The sequence below is a fragment of the Poecilia formosa genome, unplaced genomic scaffold (assembly GCF_000485575.1).
Source record: "Poecilia formosa unplaced genomic scaffold, Poecilia_formosa-5.1.2 Scaffold53, whole genome shotgun sequence".
Lineage (NCBI taxonomy): Eukaryota > Metazoa > Chordata > Actinopteri > Cyprinodontiformes > Poeciliidae > Poecilia > Poecilia formosa.
In genome coordinates this window covers 883,632-910,875 of record NW_006799992.1, presented here as the reverse complement: position 1 = coordinate 910,875, position 27,244 = coordinate 883,632, and the positions used below count along the sequence as shown (strand labels likewise).

General features: G+C 38.8%; 2 protein-coding genes and 1 long non-coding RNA gene across 3 annotated transcripts; 2 read left to right on the top strand and 1 right to left on the bottom strand.

The window, feature by feature from the left end:
• The first annotated feature begins 959 nt into the window (after nt 1–959).
• LOC107836340 (uncharacterized) lies at nt 960–20,434 on the top strand. Its single transcript, XR_001662224.1, has 3 exons — nt 960–970; nt 9,700–9,702; nt 20,258–20,434. It is a non-coding gene; the product is annotated as an uncharacterized LOC107836340 (long non-coding RNA).
• gata4 (GATA binding protein 4) lies at nt 12,379–19,441 on the top strand. The gene is made up of 6 exons (XM_007552871.2): nt 12,379–13,111; nt 16,751–16,917; nt 17,015–17,140; nt 17,985–18,066; nt 19,009–19,169; nt 19,294–19,441. The coding sequence occupies exons 1-6, from the start codon at nt 12,592–12,594 to the stop codon at nt 19,417–19,419; spliced, it is 1,182 nt and encodes a 393-aa protein (XP_007552933.1). The 5' UTR covers nt 12,379–12,591; the 3' UTR covers nt 19,420–19,441.
• Nucleotides 20,435–20,505: 71 nt separating the features above from the next.
• On the bottom strand, nt 20,506–25,863 carry LOC103138608 (uncharacterized). The gene is made up of 3 exons (XM_007552870.2): nt 25,695–25,863; nt 25,399–25,509; nt 20,506–22,654 (listed from the first exon to the last, which is right to left on the bottom strand). Exons 1-3 carry the CDS (start codon nt 25,706–25,708, stop codon nt 21,523–21,525), a joined length of 1,257 nt encoding a protein of 418 aa, XP_007552932.1. The 5' UTR covers nt 25,709–25,863; the 3' UTR covers nt 20,506–21,522.
• Between the last annotated feature and the right edge of the window lie 1,381 nt (nt 25,864–27,244).

Genomic DNA, 27,244 nt, shown 5'->3' with positions numbered 1-27,244 from the left:
CTGTCAATCTGACATGTCAGCTGAGGTACTGCAGCCACGACTTTTGACCCAGAAATTAAAGCGAGCATGGAAAGAGGTTATCAATACTGGAGTTTTAGTTCAAATAGACATACAGGGCCCCCTCTATCCCCTCCCCCCCCGCACCCACCGCCCAGAACACGGATTAGACTGCGTCTGCAAAATCGTACCTTTTCAAGCTCACATAGAGGCTATCATCAGAGTTTCTTGATCATGTGACTGCTGCAGGGGAGCAAACAGTGCAGGGTTGTTTACCTTTCTTATCAGTGGTGTTGTAACAAGTAAAGGAACATGCAGGCTGACCTCAACACTTCACACACATGCGAGATGCCTGACATCGGACGGACGGAAAATCTGTCTAAAAACATACTGAATCCATATACTTTTCAAAATCCCCTTTAGGTTTTTTTTTTTGATAATCTTCCTTCAGACACAGTCTATAAAGAAACCACGAGCGCAGAAGATGAAGAGTAATGCTACTAGTAAATCTCTATCGGGGCTACTTAACTCTCCTCTGATCTCACCTGTCATAAAAAAGAGGCTTGTCGTGTACAGTAATGATTACTTTTTAGGGAATAAAATCCTCTCTGTGTTTGAAAAATACATAAACCCTGAACCTTAATAAACATTTGCCAATAAATAACAGCAATAAACTCCAAATGTATTATTTCAGTGTCTGTCCATTTACGACTGAGCAGTGAATCAACTTTTCATCCACTGAAACAGCAATATTCCTTTAAGATGTTGAAGATATAAGGTAATAGAAGGGCTCCTGACTTTTGTTGCATGTCTGCGCCTTTTGAAGTGTGTTTTCAAGTGTCCTGGAGTGCGTGTGTGTGTACGAGCGCGTGTTGCCTCCCACTCTAAACTCTCAGACTCTGGTTAGTCCAGGCCAGCGCCACATCAGTCCATCATCGCAGATATGGCTCGTGGTCAGATAACAGGTCTGGCGGTGCACAAGACATTTTGTCCACTCTGTCATGTTTACTTATAATGATAAGCTTTGATGGATTCTCCACAAGCTACAGACCCCACAGCACACACTCACACACGCGCACACACACACACACACACACAGCGGGTTTCATACATACACGCACACAAGAGGAAACGAGTTAAATGTGGATTCAACAAGGTGCTCTTAAATTTCTAAATTTCAGCAAGAGAAGCAACTTCAACGTGATTAATCTTAACGTATGTCATTCGCATTTGAAAAATTTAACCACAGTGCTGCTTATTTAATGATAAAAAGTCTTTTGAACAAATGATTTAGTCAAAGGAGACAGTTTTTTTTTTTATTACAAAGACCAACAAGCTATCGGGTGGAGGGAGTAGGTATATTTAAAAACTTGTGGTTTTTAGATAGAAAGGTCCACGAAAATACTCTCGTAAAAAGAAGTACACAGTAGTTGGATAAAACTCTGAAAAAGGCATTCAAAGCTCAGAATACAGGATTTTCTCATCGTGTTTAAACTTTTCTTTGACCTGTTTGATCTGTTGCTCAGTCTGCGTAGCTTTTCCGCAAGGTTACCTTATTTAAGTTTGGCAGGTAGCCAGCCCACAAACCAGTTCACATACAGCAGCTGCTCTGGACCAATTAAAACGCCTAATGAGCCCATCTCCTATAATGTCAGCCAGAGGGCAGAGATGAGGAGACTTGAGTCACTCAGCGTGGAAAAAAAAAGAAAAAGAGTTGGAAATATACAAACTTTTTTTTCTCAGTATACACAGCAGACTTTCCTCCAGTCATTAAATCCGTAACATTTCTTGCTAATGCTCTGCTTTCTTCTGCTATCTCAACAATTTTCATTTCGGCTGAACTAGTCGAGGAGCAGCATAACGGAACAGGCATGATGTCTGAGCGCCGAGGTCACAGGCTTGGACATCCTTCTCATGCAAACACCTACATTTTCATCCATGCATTCATTTATTTAACCAGATTTGTTAAATCTGGTTAAATAAGATTTAACAATTCACAAATTTGCATGTTAGGTCAATTGGTCTCTAAATTGGATTCCCTGATTCGTGGACCATAACTTCAAGTTAATCACAAAAAAATTCACTTTATAATTTTAATTTTTTTTTTTTTTTTGTACAGCATTTTTTAATATTTAAAAGCAAATGCTGCTTGGGAAGTAGGAAATACCAATATTTGACACGGTACTGGCATTTGCAAAGCAGCCAATGCAGGAGCGAAGTACATTTTCCTTGGCGTCGATTGACTGTTTGAGACTCAACATCTTTCAGACAAATTATTGTTCCATCTCAGAGTGAGGCAGTAAAATACAAACAAGCCTCGGTGCCTGCCCAGAGTGTGTATCGTCTCACATCTGAGTCACACACCTGCCTGGCTCGGTCAAGAATAGATCTGTAAGTTGCACATCACACTCTCTGAACCTGCCTGAGCATGAAGAAAATAACATTTAGTTCCTCTAAAGCCTGAATCGAGTCGTCTTATGAAAATGCATCTTGGTATTGAGACAAAACCCTAAAATATACATATTTTAGTACACCTGTTCCTATAATTTCTAACTGATGAGTAGGTGTTCAGCAGCCAGGGTGCAGAGTAGGTCAAAACGTTTTTGCTCAGTCACTCACCTTTAACCACATTGTGATATTTGTTTAATAGCCACGCATACGCTTCTTTGTAATTGTATCGATACTCTTTGAACGTGACAACTAAGCACTTTAATATATTTAAGAGAAGTATTATGGGATTAATCAACATACAAATAATGCAAAATTGAGAATTGTTGTGGAAGAAAACCTGTAAGAGGCCGAAAAATACTTGAGACTTGGGTGGAGGTTTGCTTTCCTGCAGGACGACCACATACTGGCAGAGGTACAAAAGAGCTACAAAGAAATGATTTTAATCAAAGCATATTCATTTGTTAGAACAACCAAGTCAAAGAACAGACCTGAATCCAATTGAGATTATGTAACAAAACCTGAAAATTGCTGTTCAGATGCTTTCCATCCAATTTGACTGGCTATTTTGCAGAACAGAATAAGTAAAAATAACAGACTGAATGTCAAACTTTTCAGTTTTGTAACTGCAAGCAAACCAAGCAAAAGCTAAGACCTTAAGCTGCACACATACTTTGTATTGGCCTGTCATATCCCAACCAAACAAAACACAATACAATGAAAGTATAACAGGACGTCTGGTGTAAGGAGTGTGTGTCTGGGAGAAATGAGAGCAAGACTGGAAGTAATAACGAGCTCAGAAACAACGGCTTCCTTCTTTCACAGATTCTTATTTAAGATCTCACCCCTCCTAGCTCTCTGTCAAGGCCGCTTGCTTCTTCCTCCTACTAGCTCGACGGGGAAGAGGTCAACGCAAGACACAAACACGCACACGCACCAACCCAAGACTGACCAACTACAACGGTTACAAATCTCCTTCGCTTATCGAGGACAACACACTGATAAGCGCGTCTCCACTCCCCATCCGACAAATCCATCACCGAAAACATCTGCGACACACTTAGGAAAAGTGGAAATATATGCTTGAGCAAAGGACAGATTGATGGTTCACCTCGCTCCCCTTGAGTGTAAATGAGCTAGACCAGAATTAGACAGAGGAACAAAGGCGCATTAAGTGTCTTCCTTGGGATTTTTGATGTCGAAGTATGAAAATTAACAAGGTTTAGATGACATGAGATATCTTTGCGTGTGTGTGCGCGCGCGCGCGTGTGTGTGTGTGTGTGTTTTGCGTGCGTGCGCATGAGTGTGTTTTGGGAGTACAGCACCTGCACTTAATGATGTGAAACTTCATCTGTTGCAGCCATCCATGTTGCATTCACTCCCCACACTTCACAACTTGCACCTGTTGACCTGCACCAACAAACTCACATGTTCTCTGGCTTTGTTTCTCTCAAGCTTTTCTGCCAAGACAATACCAAGTCAACTATTTGGAGTTAAGAGCAACCTTACAACAGTCTGGGGAAATGTATTCATTGTTTTTATTCCATGCGGTGCAAATGTGTTGGGTTTTTCTGGACCAGCACCAACACTTTTGTTGGGTTATTTGTAGTTAAAATTAGCAAAAACAAAAAAAAACAAACAAAAAAAAACAAACAAACAAACATAAATGTAAGCAAATAAAGTATGTAAAAAAAAACATATTTTATTTTATTGTTTTTTATTTAACCTTTATTTATCTTGTTGATATAGTAAATAAAAAAAAAGGTGACAAAAATGTTATGTTCTCAACCTGTTGTTTGGAAGCAGTTTGGTAAACTCTTCTTTGACTTTAACAGGAACTGTGTGCTTTGGACGGGTAAGACTAAAACTGAGGTGGGTCTGACCTTAAGAAAAGAGTGAACATGTGAAAAATCACGACCACTGCTAAGTACGGTAGAGGATCTGTGATGCTTTGGGCCTGGTTCTTTTCCAGTGGGTTTGGGAACCTTGTTAGGGTGAAAGTCATCGTGATTGGGAATTTGATCCAAAAGCCTTGGAGCAAATCAGCACCGATATGGTTCACCAGAGACAGAATTTACTTTTGCCCATTTGAACCAGAGCGATTGGGTTCCAACCTCAAGAGAGGGGTATAAAAGAAGACTAAATGTTATTCTACATGCACGAAAAGAGAGATTGTATTAAAAGAGTACCAATATTTGTTCCTGCATTCTTTTTGTAAAAAAACCAAACAAAAAAGCAATAAAAAACATCTTATGCCTCTGCAATAAATGATGACATAGTTATAAGAGTTTTTAAGCATCTTCACAATGGATGCCAATAAATATGACAAATGATAAAGTGATAAAAAAAAAACAGTTTCACCTTAAATGAATGAAGAATTGATTCTCTGGTTTTATCAAAATGACACAAAGTTTCACAGTTATTTTTTTTTTCTAATTCATTAAAGTTCTTAAACTTGTAGCTATTACTGAAAGTAGATTATTGTGACAAAAATAGTAGAAGATAACAAACGCAGATGGCTACTTTAAGGAAAATGCTGATGAATACATTTGCTGTATTTAATATTAAACTCTGACTTTTGATGAAAGTTTCTGTTTTGTGTTATTTCTGCAGCGTTTTCGGAAATGCAAAACACGAACTGCAGCTGTAGAGAGGCGCAGAAGCGATTGATATTTTAGTTTTCTATTTTAGTGCGACAGTCAAAAAAATCAACAACAAAGCCATAAATTGACATGGAGTGTGCGCTGTCATGGATTCGCTGTTATTGCTTGCCTCCGTCTGTTCTGGTGGTGGACGTGCAGGGCCACTGGGTCGAACTGGGCTGGGCCGCTGGTTCCCACAGCCTTTGCGGAGGCAGCCTCTGCCACGCTATCAGCCTCTGTCTCCGGCCCCCCCTGACGTCAGGCCTGGCCTGATAACGGGGGTCCACGGCAAGCAGTGGAGGGCTGGTTGGACGGGAGCGGAGGGGAGGAGGGGGGGACATGGAGATGGAGGGATGAGGTGGAAGGAGAGCGGCCGTGCTGGAAGGGAGGGAGAGGGGTTACACTAACAGAGCCAGCAGTGGATAAGACCCTCAGACAGATAAGGCAGAGGAGAGTGTGGAGCCTCTTTTGTTTTCCACTGCTCCTCCTGTCTGGTGGCATCCTTCTTCTCAGCGTTTCTTCTCTGTTTCTTGATCCACTTTCAACTTCATTTTTTTTTTTCTTACTCAATTTATTAAACTCCTCTCACACATCATCCCTCCTCTCTCTGTCCAAACAAAAAGATTCCAGCTGTTATCAGACTTGGGTGCAGTTGAAGGCACCATTTCTCCTCCCTCCTGCTTCCTCGGAGTGTTTTTTTGTTTTTTCCTACTTTTTGACTGACAGAAACGGGACGGGTTTTCGACCATCTCCACCTTTCGGAGCATCTCGTTGAAGTTCCCCCCCAGAAGAAGCTTCTCAGACCACCTTTGCATGAACTCTGCCTGAACTCCTCATCACCTCCAGAACCCATTGTTTTTGATGACATCACTTCACCTTTACCTAACCTGGATCTTGCCCCTAATTTGCCCCTCGCGTACAAACAAGCAGCCTTACCTTTGCCTGCCACATCACACTGCGGCTAAGTCCCATGTATGCGTTTATTAAACACTCCGTATGTGTGTGTGCGTTCCCTATTTGCTCTTTCGGCCTTCTCTAGCCAGCGGACTTTGGTCACGGCTTATCACAGGGAGAGGTCCCGGGATCCCTTGGTCCGCACTGCTAAAAATACTCTTGCTATTGCTTGCACTCATACACTTAGTGTCACGGGGCATGAGATTTAAAACTGGCACTTATGATACTGTTGAGGCACATGTTAAACCATCGATAGCAGAGAATCATTCACAAAACTTCCAGAGGACCTTTCATTTCCGGGATCTTAAAAGGAAAAAATAGACTCACATGAGCATTTGTTTTGTTTAGCTTTTCTGTCGTATTAGGAAATAATACGAGATCATAAAAGCTGATGGAAATGCGAACATTTTTTGGTAATAAAACAGAAACCAATTTCTGGGTAGGAATTAACTTGGACACCCCTATTTTTATTCTTTTGTTAAAATCACACACCGGTAGATCAAGTCAGCACATGATTAAAACCCAGTGATTCAGCAATTTCAAAGAGCAAGATTGCTCGAGATTGGTCTGCTCCTTAATGTTGAAACGAAAGAGAGAACAAAATAGCTGTCCGGGGCATTCAGAAAGACGATTGTGGCGGCGTATAAGTCTGGTACACATTTAAAGAGGTCTCTAAAGAATTTGAAATCAGCCACATCACTGCCTGAAAAATAGTCTTCCAATGCAGGACATAAAAAAATGTATTATACCCCTGAGCCAAGTAAGCTCACCCTGAAATCAGAGCAGAAGTTGCTGAAAGAAGTCTCCAAAGAGCTTAAAATGTCGCAATATAGCAGGTCTTTTTGGTTGTTGATATGAAAGTCCATGCCTGTGCAATCAAGATGAGACCAGAGAAGCTTGGCTTTCATCGGAGATGTGCAAGGAGAACACCAGCAAACATAGACAAGGGTTTGGGAATATTTGCTGTAGCAGGAAAATGCTATACCATCTGTAAAAAAAAAAAAAAAAAGAAAAAAAGACAGACAATGACAGTAAATATACCTGTATGCCGATCATATTTTAGCTGTGAATTAAGAAATGGGAAGTCCTGGGCCCAGTCAAAACCCAAATGTCGATGAAGTGGGGCCACCTGAAACCAGAAACCCCTCAAACATGCCACAGATGACATCGATCTCAAACCAATCTGAGTGGCCCGCAGCTGGCCTTGGTAGCACTAGCCACTGTAGGGGAGCTCTAACTTTCTCCTTACCTAGAAATCAATCTTTTGTTGATATCTTTTGCTTGATGAAATCAACAGTGTTTTTGATTAGTTGATTATTTGATTTTTATCACCCGTAGTTGAATGCTGCTCGATGTATTTGTATTTGTTTTGTTCTTTAAATTATGTAAATAGAGTCCAAATCAGCTCTTCGGTAATTGATGAGAGATCAATTACCTGAGGAGTTAATAATTTGTTCAAAAATACACCTCTGGTTAATAGTGTGTGTGAATGTGTGTTTGCATGTGTGCGCGTGTGCATGTGTGCGTGTGTGTGTGTGTGTGTATGAAAAAGAGATGATCGTCTTGCTGATGTCCAGGTCTCTCTGAGAAAACCAGTGTCTGTGTGACTCTGTGTAACCTTAGTTACACAAACACACCCTAATCCACAAGATCCTTTAAAATAACACACAGGTCCAGACCCAACAACCTTATCAAAAGTAAATGTAAAAAAAGTTCAGAATGAATAATGTGAAATCAAAAAGCCTTGATTTTGTGTCACATGGAGAGTTGAGTACAAATTGACTTTGTTTGTTTAAAGAAGAAAGATGAATAACACCATATGCATTACTGAACAGAGGGCCATGCAAAGCTATCGATAGCTTTTTACACAGTTGGATTGAGCTCTAGACTTTAAGCAGGCTATGCTAACTAACAAATATATTCACACTTTCGTACACTTTTGTGTGCATTCTATGTTTTCTCAACTACCTAAAGGAGTGTTGGGGAAGACGGCTGCTACCGCCGAGCCAGGTTCTGCTGACGGTTTATTTTTCTCAGTTGCTTCAGTGCATTTCTCAAATCATCCTTTACATTTGCAAAACAGAAAGTGTATTTCTCAGAACGAATCGTACAAACAGCAAAACGCCGTGGATTACCCACAAAAAGCCAGTCTCTTTTTGAAAATCCTTAGTTCATCTCTCAAAAGTAGATATCTTACCTGATGAACATGTCAGTGCTTCAGTGTGACAGGTTCTTGATTAATTGTGTATGGAAAAGACAGTCAAACTACATACTCATGTTGTCAATACAACTGCACTCTGGATGGATATTTTGTTGTAAACTATGTCTAAAGAATTGCAAATTGCATTTATGGCAAGACACTAGACAAAATTATACTTACTGTTTTACTGTAATTTGTTGACAGACCATTTTATTGTGATACAGAAAGGAAAAGACAGCACTGCATATCTCAAAGAAAATAAAGTCAAAAGTAGAAATGGGAACATAGGACAATCTCCTTAAGAAAAGCCGCACACTCTCCGAATCCTTGTCCTTCCATTGTGGGAAAAGGTAACATTGTGATGTGCTCTGGCTGTTTACACTTGTAAGTTGATTTCTGAATACTGGTTGATCATTGGTTGATCTAATGCTAGACACATTTACCATCACTAGAGAAACTCAGAATTCACTGTGTCGAGACAGATTAAGAAAAAAAAACAATCTAATGGAAATGTACACAGTTTTTCTTGATTGCATTAATGCAGTTGTCAACTCAAACTTCACATTTTCAAAATGATTAACATACATTACATGCCTAATCAGCAGAACTCATGGTCCCACTGACACACTTTATTTGCAAAATGCAAATAAAAAAATGCCAAAGCATTTTTTTTTATCAACTAACTAACACATAGTTGTTGACTGAATTTGAATGCATTGCTTTATGAGCATAACTGGAATGTATGCAACTGACATTAAATCTGTCACACTGAATTGACTATATTTTTCTGTGTAGAAACTGGATTTGTTTGCCTTGTAAAAAAAAAAAAAGCCTTCTGATAACATTATTTGTGAGTCGATGTTATATAAACAACTGATTTCATTTTGACCGGTTAGCGTATTCTACACTTCAGTGTTTTGCTTACTACGATAATTAATCGTGGGTTGACTTTCAGATATATTCCTAAACCTGCAAACAGTCAAACTTGAGAGAGTATTCTGAGCAACAAAACTGCAAAAGCAGACATCTGAGCTGTGTTTGAATTGATTTTCACTCTTTTGTCACATGAGGGAACATCAGCCCGGTCTGCTGTAACAAGACAAACAGGTGACATCAGCAGGAACAGATGCAGAAAAGATGAAAGGCCTTCAGCAGAAAGAACTCAGATTTTCTGCTTACTTTGCAAAGGAAAATGCCAGTGAAGAACACCTCGAATACAACGGAGTGACGTGTGTGTGTGTGTGTGTGTGTGGGTGTGTGTGTGTGTGTGTGCGTGTGTGTGTATGTGTGTGTGTGTTTTTCACTGGCCTCATATCGTTGCTCTTCCTGGGTTTTCCTGCTTTTCCATTTGAAGTGTTCTTCCTGGAGCCAGGAGTCTACAGGCCTCTTTCTCCTTGAGAGCGTGTGTGTGTGTGTGTGTTTTTGTGAGCGTCTGTGTGTAAGGAAGAAGGGCCAAAGTAAGTCACCGACCCCGAGTGATTGAGTCTTTGCCCCCAGCCAGGACGGGGACAGTTTTCCTGGTGCCTGGCTCAAACACACACATGCACACGCACACACACGGACACACACCTTCCTCACGGCAGCGGTGTGCCGCACATACCAGCATCTCTATCTAGTCCCTCACCCGACACCTCCTCATTCATACACACTGACAGCAAACACACACTGAGCACTGAATCATCGTTTGAAGCGCACACATGAACACGCACACATTTCAAATAAGCTCTGGCCTCTGTCACTGTCAGCACTGCAGTCTGGCATGTGCAACGCCACACGAACCAAAACATACATTTTACAGTACAACAACAGGGGAGAGAGGATGCTTGATTTCAGACTGTTTTTGTGAACCTTTCACCTTGCACTCCAGCAGTCCGGACAGTAACAATCCACCCAGCACAGATATAAAACTACAGAAACCTTCAGCTCTCCCTGGAGAGTGTGAGCAAACCTCTGTACATTAACTGGATTGGGGCCATAAAATCACGAATAACCCGTGACTTTGATGCCACTTTGTGCCGTCTGAGGCCACACACTGAGCCACACCTTGATATTATTAGTCAGCAATTGGTGCTCGCGTTATCAGCCTGCAGTTACACATTGATGGCAGTTCCCCATTTCCAAGGAGGCAATATTGCCCTGTTCGCCTTTTGCTCCTACTGGAAAGGGAGGATTGATTGAATCAATAATGAAATACATATGGACTGATATTCATAGTTTAGATAGATAGATAGATAGATAGATAGATAGATAGATAGATAGATAGATAGATAGATAGATAGATAGATAGATAGATAGATAGATAGATAGNGATAGATAGATAGATAGATAGATAGATAGATAGATAGATAGATAGATAGATAGATAGATAGATAGATAGATAGATAGATAGATAGATAGATAGATAGATTCTTCAACTTTATTCACAGCGTCTTTGTTTATTCTAAAATTTTAATAATTACACTTTAATGAAAGCAGGACTTTTACTTTTACTGCGATGCTTTCACCACTCTTTAAACAGTCTTAAGTGTTTTTCAACGACGCGGAGCATTAATTGGTGTGTGCCACCCCCTCCACGCCCCCATGTTTTCTGGCGTTATTCCATTCAGTCTAACGCACACGCTGTAAGAGAAACACCATGCGGGACTCTACAGGCCTCCGTAGCGGCTCCATAACTCAGTATGAGGCTGTCAGCGGGAAGTGGCCGCACAATGAAATGGCCCCGTGTGTTTACGTTCTCTGGTGTCGATGACAGGTATAAATCTGTCCTCATAAGGGCAGCAGCCGCCGCCGGACACTTTCCACGGAGGCAGATTTTGGCCTCTCTCAAAATCTGTCACTTCCAAGCAAAATTAAAGGTTTAAATCGACTGGATTACTGATAATGTGTGTTTATTTTGCAAAATATAAATTATTAATATAGCAGTCATTGGGTTTGGGAATTTTAGTCTTTGAGTGAATAATAGTTTTGAAGACATGCGATTACGGCATTAATCCCTTATTTAACTCTGTAATAACGCGTTACAAATTTCAACGTACAACATTACTGACTTCAATAACTTCTAAAGGGTAGTCCAAAATATGTCAATTTTTCGGACAAAAAGATGAGCTCAATGTCAAATAAGTCTGTAACGAACGAAAGATTTAGATCAGTTTCAGAATTTTGAAAATCGAAGAAAGATATAATCCCCCATTATGTTATGTTGTATTATCTATTTATACAACAAACACAAAAATCCCGCCGATCTTATTGCTGATCAAAAAAAAAAAATAAATAAAAATAAATAAATAAAAATAAAAATTACATCCGCGCAAAATCGCAGAAAATCCAAACTTTACTGATGCTTCGGTCACAAGTAAGATTAAAAAATGTTAGTCATAGTTTAAAAACAAAAACATTTGTTCATCTTTTTCTGATCCCCAAAAATATTTACTCCGTTACTTTTTGCTCAAAATATTTCAAGTAAAAAAACAAAAACAAAACAAAAACAAACAAATATACAAAAATAATAATCAAAGAACGACAAAATAAATAAATAAATAAATAAATAAATAAATAAATAAATAAATAAATAAATAAATAAATACCCCATTCACCTCAAGGGAGAGACAGGCGAATATGAGGGAGAAAATATGCAGGAAAGCACTTTTTTTTAAATTTTTTTTAATTTTTTTTACAAACTTAAATATTTGTAGTGTAACTTGCTATTTGATACAAATTCTCACAAACATCCAAGAAAAACAAATACTGTATTTCGTTTTCTAAATTCCTTCATTTTAAAAAAAGAAATTGTCAAAAACTTTGACAACAGAAACTCAGAGTATGTTAGATATTAAGAAGGGAAATTGGAAGTTTAAGAAGACCCTTATATCTGAACAAAACCTTAACACGAATAGCGTAATGAATTAATGAATGAATAAATAAATAAATAAATAAATAAATAAATAAATAAATAAATAAATAAATAAATAATAGAGGGATATCATTTCCGCGTAATAAGGGAAAAAAATGTGGCATGAATGAGCATAATTTGGCATAAAGTATGTGTTTGAGTGAGAAAGAGAGAAAAAGAGAGAGAGAGAGAGAGAGACAGAGAGGGGGCAGATAACAGCTGGATCTTGATTTAGTTGGATAGTCTCTTCCTCCACCTCCTCCTCCTCTCTCATGCAGCCTATCGTCTTCCTGCCTGCAGACCGATTTTAATTTTCTCAATAATGCGGTCGCTCCGCTGGACCTCAGCAGATCAGATCTGAACCAGGACAGGGGCGTTAATAAAGACAGATAGCGAGCCTTGCGGTGATTTGCAGGCTTCTCCAGATTTACCTCCACGGATGACCAGCTCCAGGTGGGGACATGTACCAGGGCATTATGACTTCCAACCACGGATCCTCTTCCTATGAGGCCGGTTTTCTCCACAACGCCTCGGCGGCCACGTCTCCGGTTTACGTGCCCACCACCCGGGTCGTCACCCCGATGATCTCCGCGCTGCCGTACCTCCAGACGCCCGGCGCTTCGCAGCAGGGCAGCCCGGTTTCGAGCCACTCCGTCTGGGCGCAGCCGGGTGCAGACCCGGTGCCCTCCTACAACCACTCCCCGGTGTCTCCGCGCTTCTCCTTCTCCACCAGTCCGCCGCTATCGTCCGGTGTGGCCACGGCCAGGGAGGCGGTCTCTTACACCAGCCCGCTGAACATCTCTGCCAACGGAAGGGAGCACTATGGTCCGCGGGGCCTCGGCGGCTCGTACCCCAGTCCCTATTCGGCCTACATGAGCCCTAACGTCGGAGGAACGTGGCCGGCGTCCCCCTTCGACAGTCCGGTGCTGCACGGTCTACAGACCGGCGCTTCTCCTGGTACGACGCGGCACCCAAACATAGGTGAGCACCAGAAAAATACTATAACAATATATTTAAATAATAAAAAATTGTATGGACATATTTTGAATGTTGATGTTTTTAAGGGTTTTTTAATGTGAAAAATAAATAAATAAATAAATAAATAAATAAATCAAACAAACAACCCTGCTAACCCCCCCAAAAATAATAACGTTTTAATTAAAATATATTTTGCACATTTGTGTCTCATAGGAAATACTACCAATTTAAAAATAAAATATAATTTATGGTTAAAAATTACTTTAAATCTATACGTTTTATAAAAAGTTTCTTTTATTCCCACATATAAATATGGACTTTTCGTATAAATTAGTTAAAGAACAATATTTAAAACTAAACAAAACAGAAAAAACTGTTAGAAATTAAAATCTGTTTTGATTATTGACTTTTATGCAGACATATTTTTCATAAAGGAAGCAATGAGATACTACCGTCCAGTTATTGCTATGAAAAAAAAATGACTGACTGATTAATATAAAATGTAATACAACACATGATGGTGGCTGTAATTGAAAAAAAAAGAGTTGGAAAGAAAATCAATTGAGCAAAGACACTTGCAATGAAAAAATGACAAGATAAAAACGATACGGGGATTGTGCAGCAAAATTAGCATTTTAATGCGTGATTTAAATATATTTGTTGTGCAGATAAGTTTTTTTTTTTCCACGCATTAAAAATACTGGACATGATTTTGAAAAATAGCTCTGAATATTAAACTTTTTCTTTTGCAGAGCAAAGGCTTGCACCTGAATGGTTTATTAAACTTAATTCTCTAAATCTTTTTAAAACGCAACATTAAACGAGGCTGACAAGTCGCTGCTTATGGAGTTTATAGGGTTTGTGGATTTTATTTGATGTGACATTTCAGATCACATCAGGCCGATAAGAAAGTGAAGAGAATAGACATGAAAATACAACTAATATTTTTATGTAAACTTTTATTTTAAACTTTAAGGAATGTTCGAAATAAAGCGTTTTATTTCCTATTTTGCGCTGGGTGAGCATGTGGAGTGTGCTGTACGACAGAGATAACACTGTTCAATTGGTGTTGCCAGGTTTTAATATCTGATCTTCTTTACACTTCGTTTTTTCCCCCCACCGTTGTGTTATAATAAGGGGGCAAATTATTCCCATGTTTCTGTTTTACTGCTGTTTTGTTTCAGTTCCAGCTCAGTGTTGGCTAACTCAAAACCTCATTGGCGGCACTGAGTAACTCTTTAAAGCATCTGCTAATATTCTGATCCACTGCAGCTCCTGATCACATCATTCCTTTTCTGGATCGTATTTGCTCTATATTGTCTGTTAGTGATTAAGCAAGTGACTTGGGATTATTTAAGTTTCCATCTACAAGACCGCCCTCTTAAAGAGAAAAAGTTCAGCTGTGTAACAGTAGGAGAGATTATTACATTGATCCATTCACTACACTCACACTCATAAAAAAAAAATTGAAAAATAAATAAAAAATAATTTAAAAAAAGGCAATCTTTTTTTTTCTTTGCAGGTTTTGCTCTCCCCCCCTCCCCCCAGGCACACACTGATGTTTCAGCCACAACAACAAATGACATCAAATCTCAGGCTGAATGAAAAGCATTCAGTAGGAAGCTTGCTGTCCAGGGGAGAAAAGAAACAGAAAAAAGTCTATCTGTTGGGTAAACATGGAAGTAAATGAATTCAGTGACCTTTGCATGGAACAATGTATGTTATTTCTCTGTTCCTTTAAATACTGAAATAACGTATATAACTTGATGTAAAAGAGATAAAGCACCTTTCATATTAAAAGCACTAAATAATTGTTTTTCAAAGGAATCTTTAAATATTTTGTCTGAAAATTGCTTCCAATGTGTTTTTGTTTCAGAAACACGTAACACAGACATTATTTAGGACATTATTATAAAAAACCCCCAACTAATTTTAATATCAAAACTATGTCATCCTCAAATGAGATTTAGTTGAGAGTGTAAAAAGATACAATATAGATGCTCTGTATTATTCTTAAAATATATCTAAAAAGAAAAAAAATAGGGAAGAAAAAAAACATGTGGTGTTGTTATTCATTGTTTCTTTTTATTTCATCCAAGTTAAAATGAAAATAAAGCAAATCAAATTACATAATAAATAAATTATAACAAGCAATCTTCACATATTGATTATGTCCAATTATTTACATTTATATGAAAGTAAAATAATAGAAAGAGACAAGACTAACAACTTCTTCCTATGATGTATTAATGGCAATATTATTTTTATTGTTACTATTATTATTATGTTAATCTGTAAACAGTGTTAGAAATATTTACTCTGCATAACACCTAAAGACTTGGGTTGTATTATTGAAAAATATTGTGTGTTTTACTGTATATTTTAATTGCTGAAGCACAAGATAAGAAATTATTAAAATCACCCATTCTGGTTGTTCAGAGTTGTTTTTATTCTTTCTTGAAAAATAACAACATACCACTTCAAAAAAAATTATAAAACGACGTTTTAAAATTGAAGGAGAAGCTTCTCAGAACTAAATGTAACTCTCGTAATGTATAATTCAACATAAGAATGTTGATTTTTCTGTTTAAATATTAACCAAAATAAAAAAATGTTGGCTGCATATACCTAGTAAAAATATTAGAGGTCTTTCCCCCCCAATTTATAATTAGCTTCATTTATTTCCAGTCTAAGATTCATCAGAGTGAGATTATCAGAACTTTTAATGAAGCTCACACTCAGTAATTTGTCTGTATGGCAGTAACTTCTACTCTGTAACACTCTGTGTAGCTGTTTATTTCCACTTTCACCTTTGGCCTCCTGAAGTGTTTGTGTGGATGTTTTTAAGCTGAGACCTGATAAAGACGCTCTCTGACACGCACGCTATCAAATACAAAAAGGCATCCATCCAGATAGAGGATTTCTGCTGTGCATTGTTCTGTTTTCACACTGTTGTGTTGGCTACATGTGCTGCCTATAGCCCAAGGTTAACTCGCCCTGCCGGCTATGCTTTGGCTCTCAGCCTTGAGGAGGCCCCTCATACAAGCTCTGCTGCACAGCCAGAGGAGGGAGGGATAGATACAGGCCTGATTTATGCTATCTGAAGGAGGGGCAATAATGCACCTTGAAGTGTGCAGTTAAAAAGTCTTTTTGTAGTGGTTTAAATGTGGTTTAAAATTCACTGTCGTGCTAATTTCTGCAACACATCAAAGTGTTCTTGATGGTGGTACGAAGGCGATGTGAGGAGAGAAAATCCAAGCTGTCTCCTCCGCTCTGCAAATTGATGTCTCCTTTTTTTAAATGGCTAAGTGGTTCCTGGGAGACACTCTGTTATTTGGCAAATGAGAGGCTGGAGATTACATTTATCAGATGTTTGGCTATCTGAGAGGCCCAGGGAGAAGGAGATGTGATGGACGTTTGAATTTGATGGAGCTCTATATACCATCTCTATTTCCAGCCAGGTTTTTATCTTAAGGGGAGCTGTGATAAGGAGGGATTCCATTCAGGCTGCTGCTATGTGGGGGGGCATAGAGATGCCTCCTACTGGTTTATGTATGCCACTGCAATACCTCCCTTTCCCCCCCGCCGCCCTCCAAAAAAACGACCTTTCCAACTCACATTATCTTTTTAACATCCCTTCAGATTTGTTTGATGACTTTGCTGAGGGACGAGAATGTGTGAACTGCGGTGCAATGTCAACTCCCCTCTGGAGGCGCGATGGCACCGGCCACTACCTGTGCAACGCATGCGGCCTGTACCACAAGATGAACGGCATCAACAGGCCGCTCATTAAACCCCAGAGACGGCTGGTGGGTGATCACCGAATGAACGTTCTTCACCTTCATCTCCTCGCTCATTTTCCCTCTTTATCTTTGTTTGATGAGTGACGCGTTTTGCCTGTTGCAGTCTGCCTCGAGGAGGGTGGGCCTGTCCTGCACGAACTGTCATACGACCACCACCACCCTGTGGCGACGAAACGCAGAGGGAGAACCCGTCTGCAACGCCTGTGGGCTCTACATGAAACTCCACGGGGTAAGAGGAGCACATCGATAATAATAATGGGGGGAAAAAAAAACAAAAAAAACAAAAACAAAAACAAAACATAATGCCTCTCATTGCCATGCTTTTTCACACTTTGTCACTTTACAACCGTTCTGCTGCTGAAAGGTATTTTGTGTGGATTTTATAGGACAGACCAACAGAAAGTGGTGCATGATTTTGAAGTGGATGGAAAATGCTTTTCAAACTGTTTCACCCATAATACTATTAAAAGTCTGGTTTGTTTTCAACCCTGTTTACATTGATATTAAATTCTATTGCAGCCAACTATGTCTACAAGCCAACTGACTATTAAGTAGAAAAACAAACATACGGAAGAAGAGTTCTTATCAGTTTTTTTTTTGGCCTTAAGGTAAAAACACTGTGAGCAATGGAAAACTGCCCATTACTCTGGTCATAACCATTCCCATGGTGAAACATGGTGGGATCAGATCATGCTCTGGGGATACTTGTCTTTAGTATTTTTTTTCTGAGCTTGAACTGCTTTGCATTAAACAAAGAGAAAATATTTTACGGTTTTGATGTGCAATTGTGGGAAGCTGGTTAAGACATACTGTCAAAAACTTGATGGTTTGTATCCACATTTGTGTCCACAATGAAAGATGGTTCTTTACTCAAGAGGGTTGACTTTATGTTGCTTAGTCAGATAAAATGTCTCCACAATAACTGATGTTTGTGGAGTAAAGTGACAAAATATTGGTTCACTGGGTAAGAATACCATTGCCAGACACTGTATGTAAAATCTACAAATTATTTTAAGGATTTGCAAGAATGCTCTGCGTAGATAAATTCATTTTGTCTCTTCTCGTCTCTTCAGGTCCCCCGGCCTCTTGCTATGAAGAAAGAGGGGATCCAGACCCGTAAACGCAAACCTAAGAACCTAAACAAGTCCCAAACAGGTTAGCTTCCCAGGCACAAGGACTGATATGAGACTTCACCAAAAATAAACTAACGAGCTGCTATATCCTGTCCGAGATCACAGTACTTTTTCAAGGTTATACCGTTTACACCAGATGTTAATTAGGCCTGTGTAATAAGACACACAGGCATTTTTTTAAATTTGAACCAGACTAAATTTTTGTTTTAGGTCGTCAGTTAGGATTACCAGATTTTTTCTGTACATTGTCCCAAGCTGGTCTCTTCTCATAGCGTCTTGATGTGCAGTTATAAGACCGATGCCACCGATTGGAGGAAACGGTGAAGCCAGCAGTTCCTGGAGAGTCCTCCAGACTAGCCAGCAGCAATCAGCAAATACCTGGTGCAACTGCATTTCTGCTGAACTCATCATACAAAAACACTTTTCAGTTCAGTTCAGTTCAGCTCCTAAGAACGGTGATAAACGGCATAATGGCGTAGCCCTGTTGTGATGATGTGCTAAAGGTAGTTTCGTAAAGAGACAGAGGCAAATTTCAAGGCATCAAATTTTAAAGTCCAAATTCGTTTGTTATGTTTGATATATATAAAGCATTTTTATAACAACTGGAACCTGATTGTGCTATAAAATGTCACTGTGTGCCTGGAAAATACAAAATGCCGCTCCTTTAAATGTTGTCAACGAACCTTTCAGAAGCTTGTGAAGGCATCACATCATTACCTGGGCTTATTTAAGGCACAGTAATCTCAATGATTTCTAACTAGAAGAAATAACTAAATAGTTCTTTAAATAATATATAATTCTTATTACATTTAGCTAACAGAAATCACTGTTTAGATCATCCTCACTGATCTAAAATGGTAACATTTTAGCCTGGTTTTGATTTCACAAAGTGAGAAACTCAAGAGCAAGCAGTTGTAGATACGAATCACATTCACTGTTCTACTGGACTCTGTATGACCTCCAGGCACCGAGGGGGCTCCAGTTACTCCAAGCATCACTCCCCGCTCCTCCTCTTCCTCCTCTTCCTCCACAACATCCACCTCCAGCACCGCAGTGGAGCCTCGCCAGATAAAGACAGAGCCAGAAAATCACAACTTGTACACACACCACGGCCCGCACACACAAGTAAGCCACTTTGACAACTACGTGACTACAGCTTTTGACCAGAGAGAGACAACACTGCCAAGCAGACTCTGATATGATTCTCAATCTATCAAATGTTTCTCACCATTTGTACGTTTCTCCTCAGATTTCAGCCCTACCTGCTTACATGGCAGCCCAGGGAGGCGCCATTCCTCTGAAGATGTCTCCAGGTGGACACGGTGGGTCCTCCAGCTCCAAAACAGAGCCTTGGAACAACCTAATCATGGCTTAGGAGACCTACAGCTCTCTGCATCCCAAAAAAAAACAAACAAACAAAAAAAAACTACCTATGTACAGCATCCTAACAAAACTCTCCAGGAACTGATAGCTGCACCGTTTTCTCCAGTCGGTGGCATTAGTGTCATGACTACACACCAAGACACGATGAGAAGACACCGACTTGGGACAAAGTACAGTCAAACTGGGATTATAAAGGAACATTTTTCGAACTCAAACCTTTTCCTACAAAGCCAGTATGGAAGCACAAGCTGCCTTAAAGATACTGAAACAGTACATGAGAGTTATGAGAAACATGAAAGACTTAAGTGTAAGTATTGCCTTCATAGCTTTGGACATTTTTCTCTGGATGTTATGGACATCCAAAACAGAAAAATAGATCATAAGTATACAACTTTGTGACAAAGGTTACACCACAGAGGTGCTACACCAAGTGTTATCAGGGTAAGTTTACAGGAAAATAGTAGAAAAAAAATATTTAATTCCTGGCAATCTTTCAAATGATCCATCTGGGAGACTGTGCTCATGATAAATTAGTATAATGTTGTATTAGCAGCAGATGACGTGAAAGGATTTAAGATTTTACATACAAGAAAAAAAAGAAAAAAAAAAGAAAACATAAAGACTTGGACAGATCATTAACCTCAACCATCATAGAGATAGCCTGAAATTGTTTTAACTGATAAAAAGGGTAGCAACTTTTACAGTTGTCATTTGTCTCTAAAGGTCATGTTTCCTTTAGATTCTATAAATAAAACAAAAAAGATGTTAAAGTCAACTTTTTCAGAGTGTGGAGTAGGGACGTTTCACAGCTTCACTCACGAAAATCCAAGAATAAGTAATTCTTAGATTTGCAAGGAGTCTCGGATAAGACTAAGAATATTCCTTCGGACACACAGTAACAATTTCAATAAACCAGAAGTTGTTTTGAATCCAACAAAAAAGTTGTAAAATATGTCTTTAAATGTTTGAAAAAGTGTACGTTCAGACATGGATAAAATGTTAAATTCAAGTTCAGAGGTGATAAATCAAAGTAAAAATACATCGTTCAAATATAAATAACTGAAATAAATTGCATTTGTTAAGCATTAACAGATTTTTATTCTTTAGAGTATGAAGCAAGAAAAAAAAAGTCTGAAAAAACAAATGTATTCCTTACTCTATTTGATTTTGCAGCCAGACTTTGGAAATTATAAAAGCAAACTTCACAGTTTTTAAGTCTTTTCAACAGAGGAGGAACCCTGGCTCATCAGGAAAACGGTAGCTACAGCTATGCATCATAGCAATTGTTTGCAAGTAAAGAAGTAACAGCAAAAATCCTCTAAGATGCACAGTATCCAAGAAGACCTAAAAGTCTTTTAAAAGGAAAAAAAAAATCAGTTAGAAATTGTGAAACACTCAGCAAAACAACGAGGCAAAAATAAATGAATACAAACTATTCCTGTAAATTCCTCCTAGTTTGTCTCATCCGTCACTCCTCACCCTAAGTATTACCTCAGCGAAAGTGATCTACAGTTTAGTGCAACAACAACTCCTCCGTCGTGGCTCATTGGCTGTTATTCCTCAATTGGACGTCACGTCTGAAAAAAGTTACAAAGACAAACTACCTAACCAGCGTAAACGCTCATTATTCTGAATGAGCGTGACAGGAGGCACACAGCGCCCTCTGCTGGCTTAGGATTAGATCTGCATCTTCTAGCCAGTAGCACACGGGGCCTTTGAAATGTTTGTGGGAATCTACATTCAAATTCACGTCCTATATAACATGGTTATCAATGGGTAAAACTGTAGAGAATATTTGCAATGCTTTCTAATCGGCTGCTAACGAGAGACAACTGGTGTAAATGTGGGACACTATCATATGTAATTACAAGAATGAGAAATGTACAAGCTTCTGTAAAAACATCACTCCACTATAATCATGTACTCTGTTATTTGTGATATACTGTACGCAAATGTAATAAAGAGAAAGCATTTTGGCGTAATATAAGCGACGGACGAGATTTTTGATAGTTTTCAATGCATGACAGGGGATTCCTCACGCTACTATTCCCATAATCTTTCCAAACCCTCAGTTTTACTAAGGATCATTTGAAGCTTAAAACTTCAATTTTCCAATTTGCAAATATGCTTGTGTAAGCCTATGAATGTCCTCGACAAAAAGCCGAACAGTGAGCTGATTGAACTCATCAGTCAGCTTTTCCCTGACAAACTCCGCACACCTGTCCTGTACTGTCTCCCTCCAGCACTGTTGAAACCTGACTCTCATTTCTTCCTGGAGGCCTTCACATACCTCTGAGCTGAAAGTGTAACTGAGTGAAAACACTTTTCCTTTCTCCAAATGCTCCTCTAAGCCTTGACTTTCACCTAAAAGCAAGGGATCCGCTGCTTCTGCAAGTGCATTCAGCTCCTTTATGAGGAGTTTTTTCTCCTCTTCCTGTTTGGACTCAAGAATACTGTTCATATTTTTGAAGTAACTCTTCTGTTCCTGTTTTTCTTCTGTGGTTACCAAAGGGAAGTTGAGCTTCTCACCTTTCAGTAAGTCCTTAGCAACAAAAAACACAGTTTCACACAAAGGACTGAGATCATCGATCTTATCAACTGATTTGACGTAGCTCCCATAGTCCACACTTTGAGTAATAATTTCCACTTGTCTGTAACTGACTTCCTTAAAAGCATTTTCTTTGTTTCCTTTAAAGCCCCAACTTCTCATATAGCCAATATAAGTCTTTACAGCAAACATGCTCCACCAGCCCTGGGCCCTTCGGACGAGGTTTAGCATGCATGGGTCCGAATTTCTTGCCAAACATGGACTGTTCATGGTGAAAATATACACTGTCCAGCCTTGAGGAAAGTCCTCTGCCTCCAGAAGCTCTTGAGTTTGTGTGATGATGACGTCCTCGCTGTGTTCTCCGCTGTTGTAGTTAGGATAATAAGGCCCATACATGACCACCTCTTCCTGTTTTTCGATGACTGCCCATGAGTGCTGCTTGTCTTCTGTGCCATATTCATCCGTGATGTCTTTGTGAAAGGCTAGAAACTTGCCGTTCACCACGTGGTCTAAGAAGACGTCGCCCCGTTTGGCTTTGAGACGCTCTAAAACTTTCTGCACAGAACTTTCCGTGTTGGCCCAGAGCCGCGTCAGCTCCAGAAGCTCCAATGTGTTCTGGTGATTGTTCTTCCACCTGTTCACAGACGCGTCGAACAGACAAGTGGAAGAACTGCTTGTCCTGAAAATCAAAATGGTAATTTATTCAACCATTTAATCAGTTGGCCTGAAGCTTATTTGTCAGCATATTTTTCTTGCTGAGTTAATGAGAATGTTCCTTCTTTGGGTGCAATCTATTTATTTTTTTACTTACATCAAACCATTTTGTGTTCCCTAAGTGGCCAATTAAACACTGAAGAAGAAAACTCAATTTCAGATTAAAGATGATTGTTCAAGATCTAAAAAGAGCAGTAGGCGTTTGCATGTAATTTGGTCCCGTTTATCCAAATAAATCACAAATAAAATCCAACTCATCCAACTGTCTCCTAATAAGGAAAACACGGTCCAGCTGTGTGCAAATTAATTTCAGCGTAAACAAACCTGTAAAGGCAACTGAGGTACATTAGAGAAAATTACGGAACAAAATTCATCACAAAAACCAGAGGAAGAGTTTTTGTTATGAGCCAAATGGTTAGTTAATAAGGGCTATTTTAGGAAAGGAGCACCTGCTGCTACAGCTGAAGTTACCTGGCATTTATCTTTTTTTTTCTGTTATCTTTTGTTTTTATGCATTTGTATGTGCAGGTTTTTCTACTGCATGACGAGAAGACACACCCTGACGCTGCTGAAAATATTAGGGTGTGGTTATGTCAATCACTCAGCACCGCGTGGGTGCTTGGTGATCCTATTACGTACTACTTTAACCCCATAGATACTCCACATGCCTTTCACTGTCTTCACAGATTTTGAAAAGACTTGGAGTTCACACTAACATGGCTAAAAGATTGAAGATCAACCACCTAAAACTGTGCAGGGATCACAGACTACAGGATTTATCAAACAACTGAATACATTAAGCACCTGAAGACACTCTCACTATGGAGATAATTTGCTTCAATAAACAGGAAGTAGTGAGAATTGACGCTAATTAGAAATTGGGCAGATTGTATTACTGTTACCCTCCATAAAATAAAAGGGATACAACTTAAAATACATTGTTGAGTTGAATTGGATCCCTGTTTGTTCAGTTGTTTTGGAATTTGATTTATTACATCATTTTGTGTCGCTCTCCTCTTTCTGCTGTCTGGTCTCTCCCCTCACACCTGCAACCTATTAGTCAAACAGTTCAGCTCTTTCTTCAAGCACTCTACCTGCAGTACTTATTCACCTCTTTCTCAGTCACTCCTTGTTGGTTCCTTCAGTTACTTCCTGTTCGGCTCTTAGCCCCTTGAGTCCTCCTGTTATTTCTTCGGATTTATGATTCTTTTTCTACCCGGGGCCTCCTGTAGATTTGTAAGTTTGATGTTTTTGTTTTTTGTTCCTCATCGCTTCATTTAATAGTTTCATCATCACTTCCACACTTCTGCTGTTCTGTATGTGTGCTTACAATCAACCACAAACAAAACATGACAGAGTGACTATATTTCAAAAAAGTGTCTCAACCTTAGAATACAGCGACATACTGTCTCTGTTGAATTGTACAAAAAAAGTACTTGGAATACATGATGAATGAATTGATTCTATTTTTCAAATGTTTTATTCAGTCTCACAACTTTCATGCTAAATATGGAGATCGCATAGTTTATTTAATAAATGCCTTTCATTATTATTTGTGTTTTATACGTAAATATCAGTTTCTCTTTTTTGTTTTTTATTTGATCACTAAATGATTAGTTAGTTGATAGTTTGTATTATGCCTACTGATGCATAATTACACCTAAAGTTTCAAGAAAGCTTGCAGCTGACCGCAGTCCACAAATGCATCCAAATGTGGCTCTGAAAAAAGTAAACAAATACTTGCACCCACTTTTTGTCTACATGGAATCGGAAAAGAAAATTTTCCACAACTCATGACACGCCTTGCAAATGGCTCCCGGGGTTTGAAAACCCACATGTTTACATCAAAGCATATTCACATGTCAGACTGGTTAAGTTAAGCCCAGACTTAAATCCACTCGGGAATCTGTGTTAAAACTTAAAAACTGACATCCACAAATGTTCTCCATCCACCTCAGCTTGGTCACTCACTTAAGACCTCCATTAAATACATTTTGTGATTGTCAAATGACAAAAGGTGAAAAAAAAAAAATGGGGTAAAAGTAATTTTGCAGGAAACCATCTCCCTCCTTGGCCACATCTTAGAAACTTCTTTAGGTCACTTTTGCTCTTGGAGCAGCAGACGTAAGTGAAAACATTTGGCTAAATGAAGTCGGCAAAATGGTTTTGTGATATTTATTTAAAGGTGAGGAGGAAGACAGTTGTACAGTGGTTTAGCCAATATGTTGGTCTCAAGTTAAATCATTTAGGATAAACTTTACTTTTAATTTAAGAATTAAATAAAAAAAACAGAATGTAGCCTTAAACATAGCCATTTTAAATAACTTCAAAGAAATAAAACTGTTTCTTTGTTTGTACCCATTATCTCTATATGTCAAGGAATGTCCAAATTCTTTATGAATCAATAGGAATGAAAACATTTGAATATTTCTACAATTAGATAACATGGAGTTTTCAGTCTGATGGTTTTAGATGGGAATGCCACAGTTATAGAGCTGCAACATTAGATTTTGACTTCCCATGATTATGATAACGTCATACTGAATTCTCCTACTTTCAAACTAAATTAAATTAACTTGAATGGTAAACTGTCTGTCTGTTTATGAAAGTTTCACAAATCATGTTTTTCCTGACAAGAACACACCACACCATCCAACAAACACACAATGAAAACAGTTTTTCCACATATTCAGATTAGCGTGTACTCACATCAGTCTGTCTGAATGTGCAGCTGACTCTGACCAGTCCATCAAGCATTTTCTCCTACAGAGTGGAAGCTGATCATCACATCCAAGTAACAGACGCCGCTTACGACTAAACCTGGATGAAAACACACACGTCATTTCGATGAACAGAGCCGGTGAGAAGAATATGTTCAGAAGGTCTTAAATTATGGCAACGGGGCTGTGGGCTGACAAGATTAGAAGAGTTAAGGGCTATTTCAGCATAAATATTACAAAGACAGATCTATTGTTTTCCTAAACTCAGATATTTATGTTACTCACAGGGGAATGTCCATGCTCCTTCTTCATCTGCCGAGAAGTACTACTCTCAGGTTATCTCGGTGCTTGCGAATGCTGAGTTGCTTCCAGGACTTCTGAAGTGACAGTTATGCTCATTGCTTTGCTTCTGCCAGCCCAAAGCTCCACCTCTTATGAACACACACAGCTCTAATAAACATACTGCAAACTGTTTCTATTGTCACTCTGTGAGTTTGTGTCAACCACACTGATATCATCTGTGCGCGGCGGCCTTGTTTTTATGGAGTAAGGTGAATAGTTCACACAGCTGTGCAGAAAGAGTAAATCAAAAAGTGTATTTATTAATTTTTTTCCAGGGGGACAGTGATGCCTCATGAAAGAAAAAGAATATGTAAAGAGAAGATGGAACCGTGACAAGTCACAATGATGAATGGATATTTATGATGAAGGTTGGCTGTGATCCAGCTCTGAGCCCTTGAGGTAAATGCTGCACACGAAGACTATCCAGCGGTATTGAATGTGGTTTTAAGAAATTCGACTGTGAGTTTTATTTGCTGTTAAATAGTTAAGAGATTTTTTTATGTCCTGAAGGTGAAACCTCAAAATTATTTTTCATTAAAAATATAAATTAAAAAAAAATATATATATATAACTCCTCAGGGGAGCAGGGGCGGTACAGCAAAACCAAAACAAAAGAGTAGGCTATAGTTAACACTACTTACTTTCCATTTGCCTGTTTCTTTTTTTCTTTTTGTTCTCTTTGAAATTTTATCTCATCTCATTAAAATGGGGAAAACATGTACAGACTGAACTGTACAAAGAGGTTCTGCTATATAAACAAAAATATGCTGAGAAACATGTTAGACAACATCTGGCTGCAAGTCGATGTCTTATGAAAAAAAAGAAGGAAAAAAAACGTACAGTGATTTATAGCGGTGTTGAACCCTGAAATTCATTTTGTTTTCATTATACATAAAGTAATAAAGTAAAAAGACACGATTGATCTCCCTCAGCAAAAGGCTTGAAAGACAGCTTAATTACTTTCTCAGTGCTGCTGACACTTCTTATAATTATGCTGCAGGACAAACGTATAAGTCCTGCAGTAGGACTAATACATTTTTTTTCTTCATTCTGCAGGATTCCTTTCTCTAGTTGTGATTATGAATGCTTTGTAGTTATTGCTGCAACTTTCTTTCTGTTAAAAAGATGATTGGCTGAATGATCTTATGTTTTATTTCATGTCACCAGCTGACCTAAACCTGTTTGGGTCAAGGGGTAACGTAGTGATGATGTACAGTTTTCAACACTTCAGAAACATTAATAACATTTAAATAACAAAAACAAACAAACAAAAAAAAAAACACTTTGAAGTATTTAATAGCTATTTTACCGACAAAAGACCCACCACGGTGTGGAGGATATGTTCTTGACACACTTTTGATCCTTTAAAATGAATAAAGCATTCAGCAGTCTAACCTAGACGAGCTCCCATTTGCTATAAATATCACACTTGTGGGAAACTGAAACTGATACATATAAAGATAAATTTGAAGCATTCACAAGTGTTCCACATA

Bases quoted from the DNA above. Each gene is read 5' to 3' on its own strand.
- gata4 (XM_007552871.2), top strand. From the start codon at position 12,592: ATGTACCAGGGCATTATGACTTCCAACCACGGATCCTCTTCCTATGAG. The intron at 16,918-17,014 runs GTGGGTGATCAC...TGCCTGTTGCAG, and splicing joins TTAAACCCCAGAGACGGCTG to TCTGCCTCGAGGAGGGTGGG. The intron at 18,067-19,008 runs GTTAGCTTCCCA...TATGACCTCCAG, and splicing joins CCTAAACAAGTCCCAAACAG to GCACCGAGGGGGCTCCAGTT.
- LOC103138608 (XM_007552870.2), bottom strand. The intron at 22,655-25,398 runs GTGAGTACACGC...TTTGATTTTCAG, and splicing joins GCACATTCAGACAGACTGAT to GACAAGCAGTTCTTCCACTT.